This window comes from Triticum aestivum, chromosome 2A (assembly GCF_018294505.1).
Source record: "Triticum aestivum cultivar Chinese Spring chromosome 2A, IWGSC CS RefSeq v2.1, whole genome shotgun sequence".
In the NCBI taxonomy this organism is placed as follows: Eukaryota; Viridiplantae; Streptophyta; class Magnoliopsida; order Poales; family Poaceae; genus Triticum; species Triticum aestivum.
This window is the reverse complement of record NC_057797.1, coordinates 5,597,788-5,614,183: the sequence shown is the minus strand read 5'-3', so window position 1 is coordinate 5,614,183 and position 16,396 is coordinate 5,597,788. Positions and strand designations below refer to the sequence as shown.

At 46.5% G+C, this 16,396-nt stretch overlaps 2 protein-coding genes and 1 pseudogene across 2 annotated transcripts; 1 reads left to right on the top strand and 2 right to left on the bottom strand.

The window, feature by feature from the left end:
* Positions 1-885: 885 nt before the first annotated feature.
* On the bottom strand, positions 886-5,941 carry LOC123184169 (B3 domain-containing protein Os01g0234100). The gene is made up of 11 exons (XM_044596333.1): positions 5,813-5,941; positions 5,328-5,468; positions 4,461-4,637; positions 3,881-3,958; positions 3,593-3,688; positions 3,122-3,241; positions 2,917-2,951; positions 2,720-2,822; positions 2,232-2,438; positions 1,869-1,959; positions 886-1,791 (listed from the first exon to the last, which is right to left on the bottom strand). The coding sequence occupies exons 1-11, from the start codon at positions 5,834-5,836 to the stop codon at positions 1,073-1,075; spliced, it is 1,791 nt and encodes a 596-aa protein (XP_044452268.1). The 5' UTR covers positions 5,837-5,941; the 3' UTR covers positions 886-1,072.
* A 1,839-nt stretch (positions 5,942-7,780) lies between these two features.
* On the top strand, positions 7,781-8,531 carry LOC123186934 (transmembrane protein 234 homolog). The gene has a single exon (XM_044598665.1). It carries the CDS (start codon positions 7,902-7,904, stop codon positions 8,286-8,288), a length of 387 nt encoding a protein of 128 aa, XP_044454600.1. The 5' UTR covers positions 7,781-7,901; the 3' UTR covers positions 8,289-8,531.
* Positions 8,532-9,290: 759 nt separating this feature from the next.
* LOC123186933 (disease resistance protein RGA2-like) lies at positions 9,291-11,311 on the bottom strand (annotated as a pseudogene).
* Between the last annotated feature and the right edge of the window lie 5,085 nt (positions 11,312-16,396).

Genomic DNA, 16,396 nt, shown 5'->3' with positions numbered 1-16,396 from the left:
TGCCCGTGCCGCTGAAGAACCCCTTGCCCGTGCATGGCCGCTTCCGTCCTCGCCATTGTCGCGCGCCCCCATATTTCGCCAAAGCCGCTACCCGCCGACTACCATAGCGCGCGCATCTACTCTCATCTTGCGTTGCTGCACGCCTTCACGCACCCAGCCACCGGAGCCCGCACCTGCTCACCGCACACCTTGCGGCATCGCTAAGATTTGGTGGAGTCGGTCAGATGAGCACCACATATTTCGGTCTCATTCGGCATCCCTCAAGCTCCCAACTCGGTGGACGACGCGTGTGCAGCTTCCCTGAACGGTATAATGCATGCCGCAGAGTTGAATTTGTACTTACCTCTGAGTGAGGATATCTGCAAAATTTTGACATGCGTCCAGTTCTGAGATTTCAGCTTGTTGGAATGGCGTCGAATATATTATACAAGGTAGCTTGTAGTTGGACTCTCTTGAGTTACAATGTGTCTAAATAAGGTAAGAGTCATGTCCTTATAAGACACTTGTATCCCAGGCCTCTATATAATATGAGGTAGACACACGATATAACTTATGCCAACATAATACTAACACAGACATGTTGAGAGAGCTCACGGCATGTGCCGGTACCCATATAACCGGTGTGCAATATTGTGATGGTGTAATCAGAGAGGAGTGTCCATACTCAGGCCCCGGAAAAGTAGGCCATGTCTAATGAACCTCGCGTTAACAAATCTTGATGCCATGCCTCGTGCGATTGCTAGATCCTCGGTGGATGGATCGCCCGCATGCCTCGGGTTATTCTTAACACAGATCGTTTATGTTTGAGTTTGGCACCAAAACTAGTAGCTGCAGCCTGCAAGCACGAACCATGATAAACCCTGAAACCAGGCCGCATCTCATCATTCCATCTTCTGCTATTATTGTGCACACAAAACACATCGTCGTAGTCGTAGCTACTAGCACGTTGCTCTATGTACAGAGAACCAACTAGAACATAGGTCGACCAAGTGTGATGAGCTGCTCGAAAGAGATGCCAGCCAGCCACCGAAATGCACAACACATAAGGCACAAGACGACGTCGGATCGCCGATCACCACGGCGCGGCCGCCAGCTGCAGCATAGCATCAGCATGGCCCCTCCTCCTCTCCCCCGCGATCTCCTCCATCTCCATGTCCATCTCCTTGAGAGCATCCTTCAGGCTCGCCATCTTCGTCTCGAGCGCCCTCACCTTCTCCGCGGTGCGAGCACGCTCCAGCTTCATCTCCTCGTACCGCTCAGACGGGTGATCATCTGATGGCCCGGCGTCGAGGAGGAAAAGGAGCTCGTCGACACGCTTGCGCATGAAGCTGACGTCCATGCCCAGCAGCTCAAATGACTCTAGGGTCTTCTTCCACGCCACGAGGTCCTCTGGAGAAGAGGAGGAGGCCGGGTAGGACCTGATGCCCTCAGCGATGCTGGCCGTCTCTGCTATCACCCCTGCGGCTAGCGTCGGGTTTATGTGCTTCGGCAGACGCCTGTGGAGGAACGCCTTGCGAGCGCCGCACAGCTTGTAGTACGTCCAAAGCTGGTGATCGGGGACTAGTTTGCGGTCAATGACAGAACTGTCGACGGCGGTCTTGAAGGCTCTGAATGTTTTCACGGCGTCCAAATCAGGGTCTGGATCTGCTGCTGATCTGCCGCCACCGTTCACGGCTTCTTCACTGAAAAGGTCATTGCTATCGTCGTCGGATGCTTTGTTTCTGATAACTTTGGTGACCTCTGGATCCGCCTTGGACTTGACACCTTCATCCGAAGTTTCTTCTTCTTTTTCTGTGTCACAGAAGAGAAGACATGATTAGAGAGATTTTGCAAAATTGCAAGATGAAGATGATCATACTTTTACTCACCGGGTATGTGGTTTTCCATGGACGTGTCCAAACTCAAGAGACCGAGCGCTCCATCGGTTGTAGTGAACTTATTCTCTCTCAGTATATACACCTGTCCACACCAATGAATCCTCAAATCCTACCATTATCAATATCATGAAGGAAAATATGGGTGGACTCGGCAATTCTCTCAATGAGTAGGTATGGGTGGACTCGGCAACTCTCTCAAAAATATTTGCTCCCTTCTATAAAAATATGGTACGCCTTTGGCGTACTCACAAAAAAAAATATCATGAAGGAACAACTAGTACCCTGCCGTGCACTCGGGAAAGGGATATTATAAAAGAATTACAGACAGTGGACATAACATTTGTGAGCGCTCACCTTAAATCTTTTCGGTCCGACGAGTTGAAAGATCACGGCATCGCCGACCTTAAGACCATGGCGTACCACAAACCCATGCCACCCACCACTTAGGCCCTGCTTGCGAGCTAGGTAAATTGTATCAAACCCGTGCCCATCCTCATCTTCTAATACAATTGTAACATCATGCTTTGGAAGATGCTCTCTGCAAAAGCGGAGCGGGACACCCTGGGAGAGCAACACAAAATTCAAATGCAGTGGAAGAAAAAAGAAAGCTAAAAACTAATCAGGGACACTTGATTCTCTGCCCCTCTGTCTAAGAAACTGAATATCACAAATGTAGACGAGCTCTAAATTTTTATGCCTGTGTTTTCTGGAGACATCAACTGCCTTGTAACTTAATCTTCTAAATAAAAACACAAACTGAGTGTAGTTCATAAGAATAAAAAACATCACCGGATTATTCGGCATTGGTCAAAACTTCGAACACCTAACAAATAGATACTTACCAGCCAAAAACCTTTAACAACATGTGATTTCTGCATAAGCTTGACGAAGCTTGGACCTTCTGCTGGCAATTTGTTTTCTACCTCTAAAGCTCTGTCCAAAGCACTGCCATACAAGCCCAAAACACTATAATTCAGATAGACACACTTGACAGCTTTTGAACACTCTACTAACCAGAAAACAACAAAAGTTGAAATACCTTGCATATTTCTTCCGGCTATCATCATCAGGTATCTGTCAAGTCACAAATTGTTCATAGTTAGTCTGTTGCCCAAATAAGAAATTTTGACTATACCATCCACATTCGAGAATGTAATACACATATTGACCTGCTTATACTCAGTTACAGCATCATATTTTTTTAAAGGGTGTGATATATCAACAAGTAATTGGTGAGACCTTACCTCTGGCTCAAAGTCAGCATCCGTGCCTTTATTACTCTTACTAATGTTGTTGTTGTCAACCAACATTGGCTTCTTCTCTATCTTCCTCTTGGAACCTGCTGGCCTCCTTGTCTTCTTCCTCTGAAAAAGCAGAACAATGAATTCAGTATAGCTTTATATATGCGACTGGATATAACAAATAATCTGAGTTGTGAAATTTTTGGATGAGCCGAAATAAAGCGTTGCGGGTGTATTTTTTCTGTCAAATACGGACCAAAATGTGCATATTTTTGTATTAGAAGAAAGAACTATTGGTACAGAAAAATCTAGAGACCAGTAAAAGAAAGCCAAAAGAAGCAAAGAAAAGCTACTCTAACACTGTCCAACCATAGAAAGCATCTTGAATTCATAATATATTTGTTCGCAATTTATCTATTTATTAGTTCATATCACACACACATACAAGGATAGAATAAGGGAGTGTTATCTTACTTTATGAGCTTTAGTGATAGTTCTCTGGGCTTTGTGTTTACATCGAGAGCCGGGATGCTTTCCAGGCTCACTCTTCACATTCTTGGTTCTCATCATCTGCCATAACGAGGTTACACCAATAATTTATATGATCGTATTTTATGAAACTTATGATCGAGATGGAAATGAAAATGAGGAACTATTGCGATGATGTCAGACATTATGTTTTCACTAAAATTGATGCTGTGAATGGGTCCATGTGTGGTGTAATTGGTGCATATACAAGAGAACTAAAGCAAAAACACTCACTATCAGTGGAACAAAGTTGTCATCGCTGCCATCAACTGCCGTATTCTTCTGAGCAACATCAGCAGCGAACTCCTCATCCTAAGATTGCCAAATTTTTATTATCGTGTCACGAGAAGTTCAAAATTAGTAAAGATAAAAAAATGTATACATAATATAGTCTAATAACATGGATGACGCTCTGCAGTCACTGTGTACTTGTACTAGACTACTAGCTGCTGCAGTACTAACGAGCGCTATAAGGAAAAAAAACATAAGCAGTTAAATTTCAGTTTGTTTGACGGTTCCACAAGGTAAGCGTGACGGAAGATTCAGAAAGAAAGAGAAAAGGCAGATGAAATGTTTGACAAAAAAAAGTACTCTGAATTGACCTCATAACAATCTCAGTAGTCAGTACTTGAGATTTTCTAATGCTCGATTCATCGACCGACCAACCAACCAACCAACTAACTGATAAAAGCGGCTTCCTATATTTATTCAGGTTGATATATGAGAAAATGCGTTTGATACTCTGAATCCTGGAGGAACAGAGGTGCCTGAAATGCAGAAATGTGAGATCAGATGGTTCCATGAAGGTTCTTACCATCTGCTCAGAACCACCACCATCATCATTCGCCGCCGCCGCAGCAGCAGCGATGTGCCTACTGAGGCTACTGCCATCATCAATAAAAGAGAGTCTTCGATGCGCCAACGACATCTTCTGGCCCATCTTGGTCCTGGCAGAACGAGAGGAATCACCCGCCGGCGTCCCTCCCTTACCCTGGAAATTAGTCATGCAACCAAGACAGAGCAAAATCAATCATGTTGGTACTTACTGAATGTCAACTAGTGATCTAGCAGCAAGTAGTACAGGACCAAAACAAAACACATATATAGTTTGTTTCAGATAAAAGGCTAATGAAACGTTGACACAAAAGACTACTGAAGTGGCCTCATAGCAGGCTCAGCCTAGACTCCCAGATAAAACTAGAACACATTCAGCAACACACATATAGTTCCGGTGTCGAATAAATTGACCGACAGACAAAATACACGAGAAAAATCGTTTCCTGTTCATATCACTATTACATTATAAATAATGTCAAATCGTTTCTAGGAAAACAAGAATGTGTGATATACTGTATGTATGAATGACAACATGCAGTTGATACACTCTGAAGCCTGACAGAAGAGAGGTTCCTGTTCCTGGAATGCAGTAATGTGGGATCAGGTGCTTCTCACAATCGGCTCAAATTCGATCAATAATTTTGTCACTAAATGCCATCTAGTAGTGATTTAGCAACAATTTAAGATTCAGAAACAACAGAGAAAGCTAATGAAATGGTTGCCAAAAAGGACTACTGAGGTGGCCTCTGAACATGCATTTGATACTCTGAATCCTGGAAGAACAGAGGTGCCTGAAACTGAAATGCAGCAATGTGAGCTCAGATGGGTCCACAGAGGTTCTCACCGCCGGCTCAAAATCATGGTCGTCGTCGTTGCCGTCGCCGTGCCTGCTGCTGCGTTCATCAAGCAAACCGCGCCTTCGATGGACCACCTTCTGCCGCCGCATCTTGGACTTGGCAGAGTCCGCTGGCGTCCCTCTCTTCCTCTGGAAATTAGTCGGGCAACGGATCAATAATTCTGTGGCAAAATTTCATCTTGTGATCTACTCCCTCCGTTCGGAATTAGTTGTCGCAGAAATGAATGTATCTAGATGTATTTTAGTTCTAAATACATCCATTTCTGAGACAAGTAATTCGGAACGGAGGGAGTACGTAGCAATAACTAGCAGCAGTAATTTTCTACTAGTCCGTAGAAACAAAATCACTCGAAACACAGAAATAGCATGAAGAAACCCCAAGAAATTTTACATAAATAAAATAAGTAAGTGAGTTCAGTGGGGTAGAGAAGCAGATGGTGATGGTAGCTGGAACAGAGGAGGAGGGGGGTTACTTTGGTGGGCTCGTCGATCGCCATGGCTGGCCGGATGCACTTCCTTCGGAAGCTCCGATGGGTGAAGTGACTGTGAGTGTGAGCCAGAGGAGGAAGAAGACACTGGTAAATACTAGAGATACACAGCGTCCCTTCAAGCTTACACGTGTACACCTCCCAATTATTACCACCGTCTTACTGCCTCGTGGTGTACTGCTTGTCCAACATGCATTTTTCAGTTATTACTTTTTGGCAATTTTAAGTCATACAATTTTTCTTTTTGAAAAAAATAAACACTGTGAGCCATATTTCAGAGAAAACCAATTGGGACTATCGTGTAGTTGTCCCAGGGCGGCACCGGGACGACTAGGGTTCCCAGATCGACGCCTCGCTCCCCCATCTCCCTGCCAGTCATCAGAGGGGGGCATCGGGAAAGCCCGCACGGTCACCGGTGAAGGTGGCAGTGAGGCTCACGTCGCTCTGTTTTCCCATGCAGAAGGCATCGGATGGCGGGACGACAACCCGGGAGTTAGGCGGCGGGCGTGGCCCACGGGTGATGGTGGCTGGATCGCTCAGTCGCTTGGGTGGTGAGGTGTTGCTGGGTCGTGGTCGAGGCGAAGGGCCTTCTTCGGCTCCTGCCTCCATATATGAAGGTACGACCCCCCCCCCCCTCCTCTTTGAATCACTCCTTGTCATCAACACTGGTGCATAATGGCCTTGGTCGTCTGTCCTCTTGCTAGTGAGGTGATGGCGGTGCAGTTCTGAGTCGGGGGGAACCCATGGCTGGCTGGTCTGGCCATGGTAGCCGTGACACCCAAGGGTGCCACTTTCCTCCCTGGAGGAGTTGTGGAAAACCCTTCCTCCCACATCCGGTCATTTTCCCGAGCGAAAGCTCAAAATGTTTGTGGATTGGTTGGGGGCGGCATTATGAGAGTCGTGTTCTCCTTGCAGATGTCGTATTGTGACAGTTGGTCTTGAATGAGTGGTGTCGTGGTGGGGAGGTGTCCGACTACTTTGAGTTTCAAGTGGCGATGGCGAGCGATGTGTTTTCTTGCAGACCAAGCGCTTTTCCATCAGGTGATGCTCTCTGGTACGACATGCGTTGTTATGTCCCAGCGGTTTTGGCATCTTCCTCCATGGGTGGAAGAGGATAGGGTTTTCTCCCCGATGGCAGCAGCTTGACCACGACTCTGAGTGCTTGGTCCCTTTCTTGTGAAGGCCGTCCATGTTTTCAATATGTTTACCGCCTAGGCTCGGTCTCGATGTTGTTTTCTTTCGCCTTTGTTTGCCCCTAGTAGTTTGAGCCTTCGACGGCAGCATAGTTGATAGTTGTAGTTGGCGTGGTGTCCTTCGTGTTTCGAGCAAGTCATTTTGTTGTGTTCTCTCCATCTGACCGCCTAGGTTGACCTCAAGATTGTTCGGGCACCTCGACTAGTCCACCCCGATGGCAAAGTCCCACACGTCGGGCCAATCGCTGGGGGCCGGCGGCTGTGGGGGCTTCGAGAAGGACACGCCTATGCGGGAGCTCAAGAAGCTTTCCGCGTTGGCGAGCTGGCAGGGCAGAGACACCAACACCGAGGTAAGACCACGACAAGACCTCCTCTCGCAGCTCCATGGACACCACCATGCACTCCTTGGGCACCACCTAGCGCAGCTTCACGCGCCACATCACCGCCTTGTCTGTCTTGTCCTTGTTGGAGCGAGCTCGATGAAACGCACAAGCCAGTTGTAAGTTTTACTCCGCTAAATTTAAGAGGTCGGTTAGAAATGACCAAAACTTAATGGAGTAAAAATACTTCACTAAGCTTTACTCGACTGAATAGTTCTCTATTTTTGAAGGGATCGGTTGGAGTTGGGCTTAGAAGATTTAGCATGCCCAAAACTTGTCAAATTTTTTAACTTCTCTATAGTCTAGATATTAGCAAAAATTTGAAATTACCCAAACACAAACTCCCTTTTGAGAAGCCAAAAGCTTGAAATTACACAAACACAAACCTCCAAACAAGTCAGCGAGATCCAGTCACAGCGAGGAAAGCAGAGAAACAGAGGGAGAGCTCACCGCCGTCCAGCCCCCCAGATCCACCGCACCCCAGCGAGCGAGCGAGAGAGCATGGCGGCGGTGGGCGGCGACGCGGCGAGCATGGTGGCGGTGGGCCTGGTGTGGGGCGCCACCAACGCGCTGATGCGCCGGGGAGCGCTCGTCTGGGACCGCCGCTCCCGCTCCCTCCCCGCCGGCACCGGCGCCGTCCGGCGGTGGGCCGACCTGCTCCTCACGTGGCAGTACTCGGCGCCGTTCGCCGCCAACCTCTCCGCCTCCGCGGCCTTCTTCCGGCTCCTCGGCGACGCGCCCATCTCCGTCGCCGTGCCCGTCACCAACGCCACCACCTTCGCCGCCACCGCCGTCGCCGCCGCGCTCCTCGGGGAGGCCACCCGCGCCGCGCCCGCCGCACTCGGCACCGCGCTCATCGTCCTCGGCGTCTGGGTCTGCATCTCCTAGCTCGCTAACTTCCAAGGGTCCGACTGCATCTGCATCACTGTCCTCATCTGTCTTCAATGTTGTCTGCAGAATTAGTCTGAATTTGGTCTACTTGTGTAGTAAATGTTTGAGATCATAATTTGTGCCTTTGATGCTAAAATGTACGCTGAATGCGCTTATTTTTCAGGCCTGGATAGGGAACTTGTAATTGTATGTATCACACAAATGCTGCAGCATCTCAATTCATCAATTCTCTGTTTCCAACCTGTTTGCGCCCTCTGAATCACTTCTGTTTGTATCCAAAATCAGTTACCCACAAGAATGACTTTCTGAATGAACACTGTTTATCAATACCTTCCCCTGACCTCTTGCAAAATATGGTTACCCTGTTCCCAACCTAGTGGTTTTGCCATGTGTTAAGTAAGTGCAGATTGACGATGCCTTCAACTAATTATCTGTTTGAGGTCCGACCTTGGTAATGGGCATTCGTTACCGGCCTGACTATTGCTACATGCTCTTGCGGAAGGTGCTTAGGTCTACCTGTTAATAAGAACGATGTTCATACTTTTGCAGGTCCATACATGAATGCTCTGTTTCGGAGCAATCAGGGTACTATACCTGGGCACTCCTAGTTCATGGCACACAAGATCATGGCTGTGATCTACTCCCTCCGTTCCAAAATAGATGACCCAACTTTATACTAACTTTAGTATAAAGTTGGGTCATCTATCTCATTTTGGAACGGAGGGAGTATCTGGGAGGGAGAAGCGTCTGTATGGCTGCATGCTTAATCCTATGAAGGTATGTTTTTGTTTTCCGGAGAAACACAAAGGCTTCACGTTTTGATGTATTGTTAGAAAAAGAGTCTAGCTCACGAAGGTTTTGGTGCTGATCAAAAGATAGAAAACACAGCTCAGTTCATGGGGTAATAGCCAAAATCCAACAACTTAGTTTTACATTTATCGTTGCCTCCTCACCGCCCTGAGTTCCAGGTAATACCACCACTACCGTTCCAGCTTATCTTTCTGATCTTTATGCCCAGCAAGAAAAGAATCTGCCACAGAAATTACATTTGACAGACTTGCTGGGTTCCGCCCAAGGATCAAACTCACACACATGAGAAACAGAGCAAGTTTGGGGCACCTTTTCTCTACTCTTTTCTCCATGTTCAAGAATTATTACAAGGCTTGGGTTTACATAGTACACATAGTATCAAGATCAATAGGATACAGACTCAAGTACTCAACTCTATAAATACAACTTGTCTTGTACTCTAACTTAACTGACAATGCAAACATTCGTCTTGACTCTGAAAGTACTTACCCAAACACAAGCACAATGTACTCGACATGCAAACACTTGTACGACGATATGACGACTCCATGCCTAGTGCCTACACGGCGACATACATATATGTTAGCTAACTTGGTAAGACTCCACAAGACAGTAATGATATTTTCTAATTCGTAAGAGAAGGCGGTAGCATACATGATATGAGTCGCAGACAGTGTGCTACTCAAATCAAATGTTCCCCATCCTGATGTACACGCTTCTTCCTTCCTACTGTAGGTTGTGGTGCCTGCATCTTACAACTTATCGTGTAGTTGTAGTAGGGCGGTATGCTAGACCTCCATGCAAGAGCCTCAAATTCTCCACAGGGTAGCGTACCACCACATCCTAAGAGAATATCCTGCACACTGATCTTGGGAACATTCTCGGAATCTGACCGGTAAATGTTGCAAATCAAGAAATGTTTGCTGCTCTTCTCCGATCTCCTATGGTACACCGGTTCATCGTCTCGCAAACGAACTGTTGGGTGCTGTTCAAAAATAAGGAGGTTTGTCTGTTTATATGCTCTTATACATTCAAGAGTTGTGCGCCAAAATCGAGGATTGAAGTTATCTCGCAGTATCCCAGCAATGATACGCGCGCCTGCGAAGCTCTGTCTCTGCTCCAAAGCCATCTCCATGGCCATCGTTGCCAGTTTTGGCTGCTCATCTGGGTTTGTGCTCCCGAATGCACGTCTTGCGGGAGATATTCCAGTCGAAGTGCTTCGGTTGTTCCCAGATTCACAATTCTATTTGATCGACTGGTGATTATGATTTTGCTCCCACCACGTGGTGTCATGCTGGTTGCGGAAGATTTCAACCTTCTCCATGTTCCCTCACTAATATCCTCAGCCAGTTCAACAATAATCAGCAACCTGTTTTGAGAAGCAGAATTTTGATGTCTGACTAGGCCACTAATATTGTTTCCTTTCAGGTCAAAAAGTCCTTTATCCTTGAGACTGCCTTCTGGAAAGAACAAGATCATCGAGAAGTGACCACGCACACTCTCATCCCTACAGACATACTCAACAAGGGTGCTCTTCCCTACTCTTCTTGGACCAATGATTGGAAGTACAGCCAAGTCTGGCATAACATTGGGACACAACAAGAATTTCAGGACCCATTCCCGTTCAGTTTGGCGACCAAACATGCAATTGTCCAAGAGCAAATATGTGCCGTAAGGTTGGCGAAGGATTCGAGGATACAATTCCAAGAAGAAAAGAAACTCCTTCATACCGGCCACGGTGTCTTCAAGGGTATCAACCATCTGTTGCAGCTCTTCTCGCATGTTGTTGTTTGTGCTGAACAACAGTGCTTCTCTGTTGCTGCTGCCACTGCCGGTCCGAGAGAAACGGAGCCGTTTGGCTGGACTGAATTTAGAGAGCGCAGATGATGAGTGGCTTACCTTCTCCTCGTCGAGGGCCGCTTGGAATCTCAAGGCATCGAGAACATAGTGGCCTTTGTACATTCCTTGCCTCAACATCTTGAGCTGACGGAGCATCCCCTGGTTGGTGATGTCCCGCGCCTCAGCCTCCTCGACGACGATGTCGATTCTCAGTACAACACTCTGTAGCCTTTGGACAATCTTGTTGATGTCAGGCTGCTGCTGGAAGTATTTGCTGATCACGAACGACGCCGTCCTACTGATGAGGTCGCCTACGATTGTAGAGATGAGGATATCCATTGATTGCCGAGCCTCCAACGCTCGACGCTCGAGTGGTGCAATGGAAGAGGGATAAATTGGCAACGGGTTACACTAGCAATTTCGACCCGATACCCAGGTAGGTGTTCTGGATGGAATGTATATATGAAGGTAACTGACTATGGCAAAGTAGTGTCGTGGTGGTGCCTTGCTACTGCTGAGTCTTCGGCTGAGTCTTGGGCGAGTCTGACTTGACGTGTTATATAAGTTGATGTGTACTCCCTCGTTACTAAGCATAAGTCTTTTTTAGAGATTTCAATATGAACTACATAACAATGTATATAGACATATTTTAGAGTGTACATTCACTCATTTTCCTCTGTATATAGTCCATATTGGAATATGTAAAAAAACTTATATTAAGGAACGGAGAGAGTAGAATTTATTTCAGGTCAGGATGTCACATCAGAACTAACTAATTGAGGTTCCTTGTGGTGGAACTAGCCGACTAGAGTTTAAGTCCTAAACTTGGCACTGGTGCTTGCTGTTTTCTGGATTTATTTGATGTTCGTTGAGTGGGAGGAGATGCTCCTGTTGGGTAGGTTGTGTGTGCATGCCTTTTTTTTTTGTGAAATTGCATGCATGCGTTTCTAGAGGTGAGTCTATGTGTGCGTTTGTGGGCATCTGCAGTGTTAGAAAAAACCCAACTAACTGCTACCCTTTTTCCTTGTCAAATTTCTCCTTGACGTGTTATATGAGTTGGACTTAATTTGAGTAGACTAGTCTTGGTGGACTGTGGTCTAGTCAAGAAAGACAAATGTGAGTAAATTTTGGCTAAAAGAAATGAGAATGAACGGCAAGGCAGTCTAGAAGGCGTTATGGTCTTTGGCTGGCTCTAGGAAACGGTCGAATTTGCCTTGCTTCTACGCTCAGTGACAGAAAGTGGTCCTGGAGGAATATTCACTACCTTTTTTTTTAGCGGTAAACCAAACTTTATTGATTAATGTTTTGGTTTACAGGAATAACAAAGGGATCATGGGGTACTCCCAGCCACAAATGGCGCCCTTGAACTAGAGAAATACAGAATTTAACTAGATTATGAGCATCAACATTCCCTTGCCGTCCTTCAAAGATGAAGTCGCAACGTTGTGAATTGTCTTGCCTGGCTTTGGATCTCCTTGATAATCATGCTATATCTTCCTGCCGTCCCTTTCTTAATTTCCTCCACAACAGTTTTGCAATCACAGGAAACAACAATCTGATCAAAATGTAAATCCTGAGCTAGGGCTAGCGCCTCACGGCAGGCTAGCGCTTCTAGCATCGGTGGATCATTGATCTCATCAAAAACCATTGCTGAGGAACTGAGGAACTGGCCATCGCGGTTCCTTCCTATGGTGGCAGCTGCTCCTCTTCTCCCGTTTCTGGCAACTCCCCCATCTACCTGAATCTTGACAACACCATGATCAGGCGGTATCCATCCTTGCCTGACACCATGTCTCACTGCTGCATGCGAGTCGCTCCTTGTAGCTGACCCATTCTGAACAGTTGCAATTTCAGCAATGAAACTCTTTATAAACGAATGAGTTGCGTGCGGGCTCTATAGGTCTCCCTCATGAATAGCCTTACGACGAACCCACCAAATCGCCCACATAGTTACTGCCATCACTATCAGGCTATCTTGTGGTAGATGATCTATGGCTGAAAATAACCACACCTTAGCATTTGGCTCCGGGGTCGCTTGAATAAAATCAAGTATGTTTTCATCAACCAGTGCCCAAACGCACCTTGCAACAGAACATTCAAAAAGTGAGTGTCGCCATGAATCTGCCATTCCACATAGCTGACAGTAAGCAGATCTTACTGAAAAAACTCCATTCCTCTCAAAGTTCCATGCCCATTGATCATCCATTTGTCTAGTGCAGATCGGAATGGCCAAGACAGCCAGGGTATCCGCAACAATAAAATTAGCATCAAGCGCTTCTCTATTCCATGCCGCATTATGTGCATCAATCAACTCACTTACGAAGGTTGGGGGGTTGGCCGATAGACACGCTAACGGCCTCATGATAGCGTTCCTCGGTATCCAGTTATCTACCCATATCCTCGTCGTTGATCCATCTCCGATTCTCCTGATAATCCCTTGCTTGAGGACATCTCTTCCTTCCATTATGGCTCGCCATACCTGTGATGGCCGATTCCCAAGTTCAACTTCCAGAATTGTGCTTTGAGGATAATAGACAGCCTTCAAAATTCTCGCACACAAAGAATCTAGACACTGCAAAAGTCTCCAGGACTGTCTTGCCAAAAGAGCTAGATTGAAAAGCTCAAAATCCCGAAACCCTAGCCCACCCATGAATTTGGGCTGAGTCATAGACTTCCAAGAAACCCAAGCTGGCTTACGTTTACCTTCCCTGCTTCCCCACCAGAATTGCCTTATTAGCTTGTTTAGGTGCTCACAAAGGCCCCGAGGTAGCTTAAAACATGACATTGAAAACACTAGGACTGCTTGTGCCACTGATTTAACCAAGACTTCCTTTCCTTGTGAAGACAAACATTTTTCCATCCATCCCTTCACCTTGCTCCACGGCCTGTCCTTCAAGTACTTAAATGCTCCATTTTTAGAATTGCCTACATCAAAAGGCAATCCTAGGTACTTTTCATTCAGGGATTCATTGGGAACATTTAGTATGGCTTTAATCTCATCATTTATAGTGTTTGGGCAACCCTTGCTAAAAAAGATAGAAGACTTAGCTGTGTTAATCCTCTGACCAGAAGCCTGGCAATAGTTCTCCAACAGGTTTGACACCTCAGTCGCCCCTCCCCCGGTTGCTTTAAAGAACAGCAGGCTGTCATCTGCGAATAACAAGTGGTTAACAGGTGGAGCTAGTGGCGCCACTTGTATCCCACCCAGTTGGGATGACTCACTTAAATATTTCAATAGGCCTGAAAGGCCCTCCGCTGCCAATAAGAACAGGTAAGGGGAGATAGGATCTCCCTGACGAATTCCTCTGCTAGGTCTAAATTCCTCCAACTTCTTTCCATTAAACAAAACTGAATAAGAGACTGATGTGACCAAGTTCATAACAATATCAACCCATCTCTGAGAAAACCCCAGTTTCAGCATGATAGCTCGTAAGTATTCCCATTCCAACCTATCATATGCCTTCATCATGTCCAATTAAAGAGCATAATGTCTGTGTTTGATAGCTTTATTGCGTTTCATAAAATGCAAGCATTCATATGCTACGATGATGTTATCCGTGATTAAACGTCCGGGAACAAAGGCTGATTGTTCAGCTGAAATGATCGCAGGGAGCACATTCTTCAGGCGGTTAGCGATAACTTTAGAAGCTATCTTATAAAGCACATTACATAAACTGATCGGTCAGAACTGTGATAAGTGAGAAGGGTTTTTTACCTTCGGTATGAGGACCAAATATGTCTGGTTAATACCTTCTGCACTTTCGTTTCCGTCGACTATCGCCAGCACTGCCTTAGACACCTCTTCTCCACAGACCCCCCAATGCTTCTGAAAGAAATGTGTCGGGAATCCGTCAGGCCCCGGCGCCTTCATAGGAAACATCTGATAAAGTGCTGATTTGACCTCCTTTTCCGTATACACCGCGTCCAGTTGTGCTCACATATCATTCGTCACCTTCACCGGAACCGAGTCCAAAACCTCTTGCATATTGTTGCATCCCTCTGAGGTGTAGAGGCCTTTATAAAACTCATTTGTCATACCCTCTAACTCTTCTGCATCCTCCATTAATTGCCCATCCGGCCTAGCCAGGGCCGTGATCTTGTTTTTTCTCCTTCGCATCGATGCTCTTTGCTGGAAATATTTTGTATTGCTGTCACCATAAGTAAGCCAGTCTACTCGCGACCGCTGCCTACTCATGATCTCTTCCCTGTGGTATAGCTCGACCAGTCTGTCAACCACTTTGATTTCAAGATGGCTCGGTTCTGTTCTTCCTGGTACGTTCGTTAACACCTCAAGCTCTTTCGCAAGTTGCTTGATCTCCTTCTTTATATTACCAAAAGTATGCCTATCCCAGCTGTACAAATGTTCGCTGAGATCTTTAAGTTTATATCTGACCTCAATTGCTGAAAAACCCTTCGGTTTGCCATTCCAGTTCGTTTCTATGAATGAATATAACTCTGGGTGTCTCTCCCACATTACCTCGTACTTGAAGCTCTTCGGCTTCCTCCTCGCATCCTCATCATCCGATAGCTTCAGCACTATAGGCCCGTGATCAGAGCAAGCTGCACTCTCATTGCTCACCTCCGCGAGCGGAAAAAGAGAACTCCACGCTGCATCTACGACTGCTCGGTTGAGGCGGACTCTTGTGTAAGTCCCACCCGCAACCCTCTTCTCAAATGTCCACCATCTTCCTTTGTGGCCTAAATCCATCAAGCCACAAACATCTAGGGCATCCCTGAATCCCTCCATCTGCCCTTGGCCTCTCAAGTTGACTCCTTCATGTTTTGATTGAATTAGAACCTCATTAAAATCTCCCAACACTGCCCAAGGCAGTGTTGACGCGGCCGAAATAGAGCACAGCGTGTCCCATGTTTTATATCGTTCCGCCACCTGTGCTTCTCCGTACACACATGTTAACCTCCATGGCGAAGGTCCAAGATCAGATATATTAGTGTCTATATGATATTTCGAGTAGCCGGTAACTTCTAGCTTTATTGATTCATTCCAGAAAATTACAAGACCTCCACTCCGTCCCGAGCTACTAACAGCAAAGGGTCTATCATATCCGAACGATTGAGCTAAAATCTCGACACGTGCGCTCGACAATTGAGTTTCTACTAAGCACAACACGGCCGGGGAAAATTTTGCCGTGAGGTCACGGACTTCCCGAACTGTCGCGGGGTTGCCCAAAACGCGACAGTTCCAACACAAAGCATTCATTTGGCTCGGCGGTCCTCCTCGTGGGAGGCCGCCTCTGTCATCAGTTCATCCTGTCGGACATCTCCTTTCTCACCCTGCTTCCTTCTCTTCACTATCGGTACCTTCCCCGGTGTCTTTTGCCCTCCATCATTATCTGTTGAGGTTGAGCCTCCCTCCAGTAAAAGGACAGTATCTGCCACTTTGCCTGCAAGATTGGGGACGGGTTGCCCTCTAACATTTAGCGTGCCTTCAGAAGAGA

Bases quoted from the DNA above. Each gene is read 5' to 3' on its own strand.
- LOC123184169 (XM_044596333.1), bottom strand. From the start codon at position 5,836: ATGGCGATCGACGAGCCCACCAAA. The intron at 5,469-5,812 runs GTAACCCCCCTC...ACTAATTTCCAG, and splicing joins CGATCGACGAGCCCACCAAA to AGGAAGAGAGGGACGCCAGC. The intron at 1,960-2,231 runs GTGAGCGCTCAC...TGGTGTGGACAG, and splicing joins TCGGACCGAAAAGATTTAAG to GTGTATATACTGAGAGAGAA.
- LOC123186934 (XM_044598665.1), top strand. From the start codon at position 7,902: ATGGCGGCGGTGGGCGGCGACGCGGCGAGCATGGTGGCGGTGGGCCTG.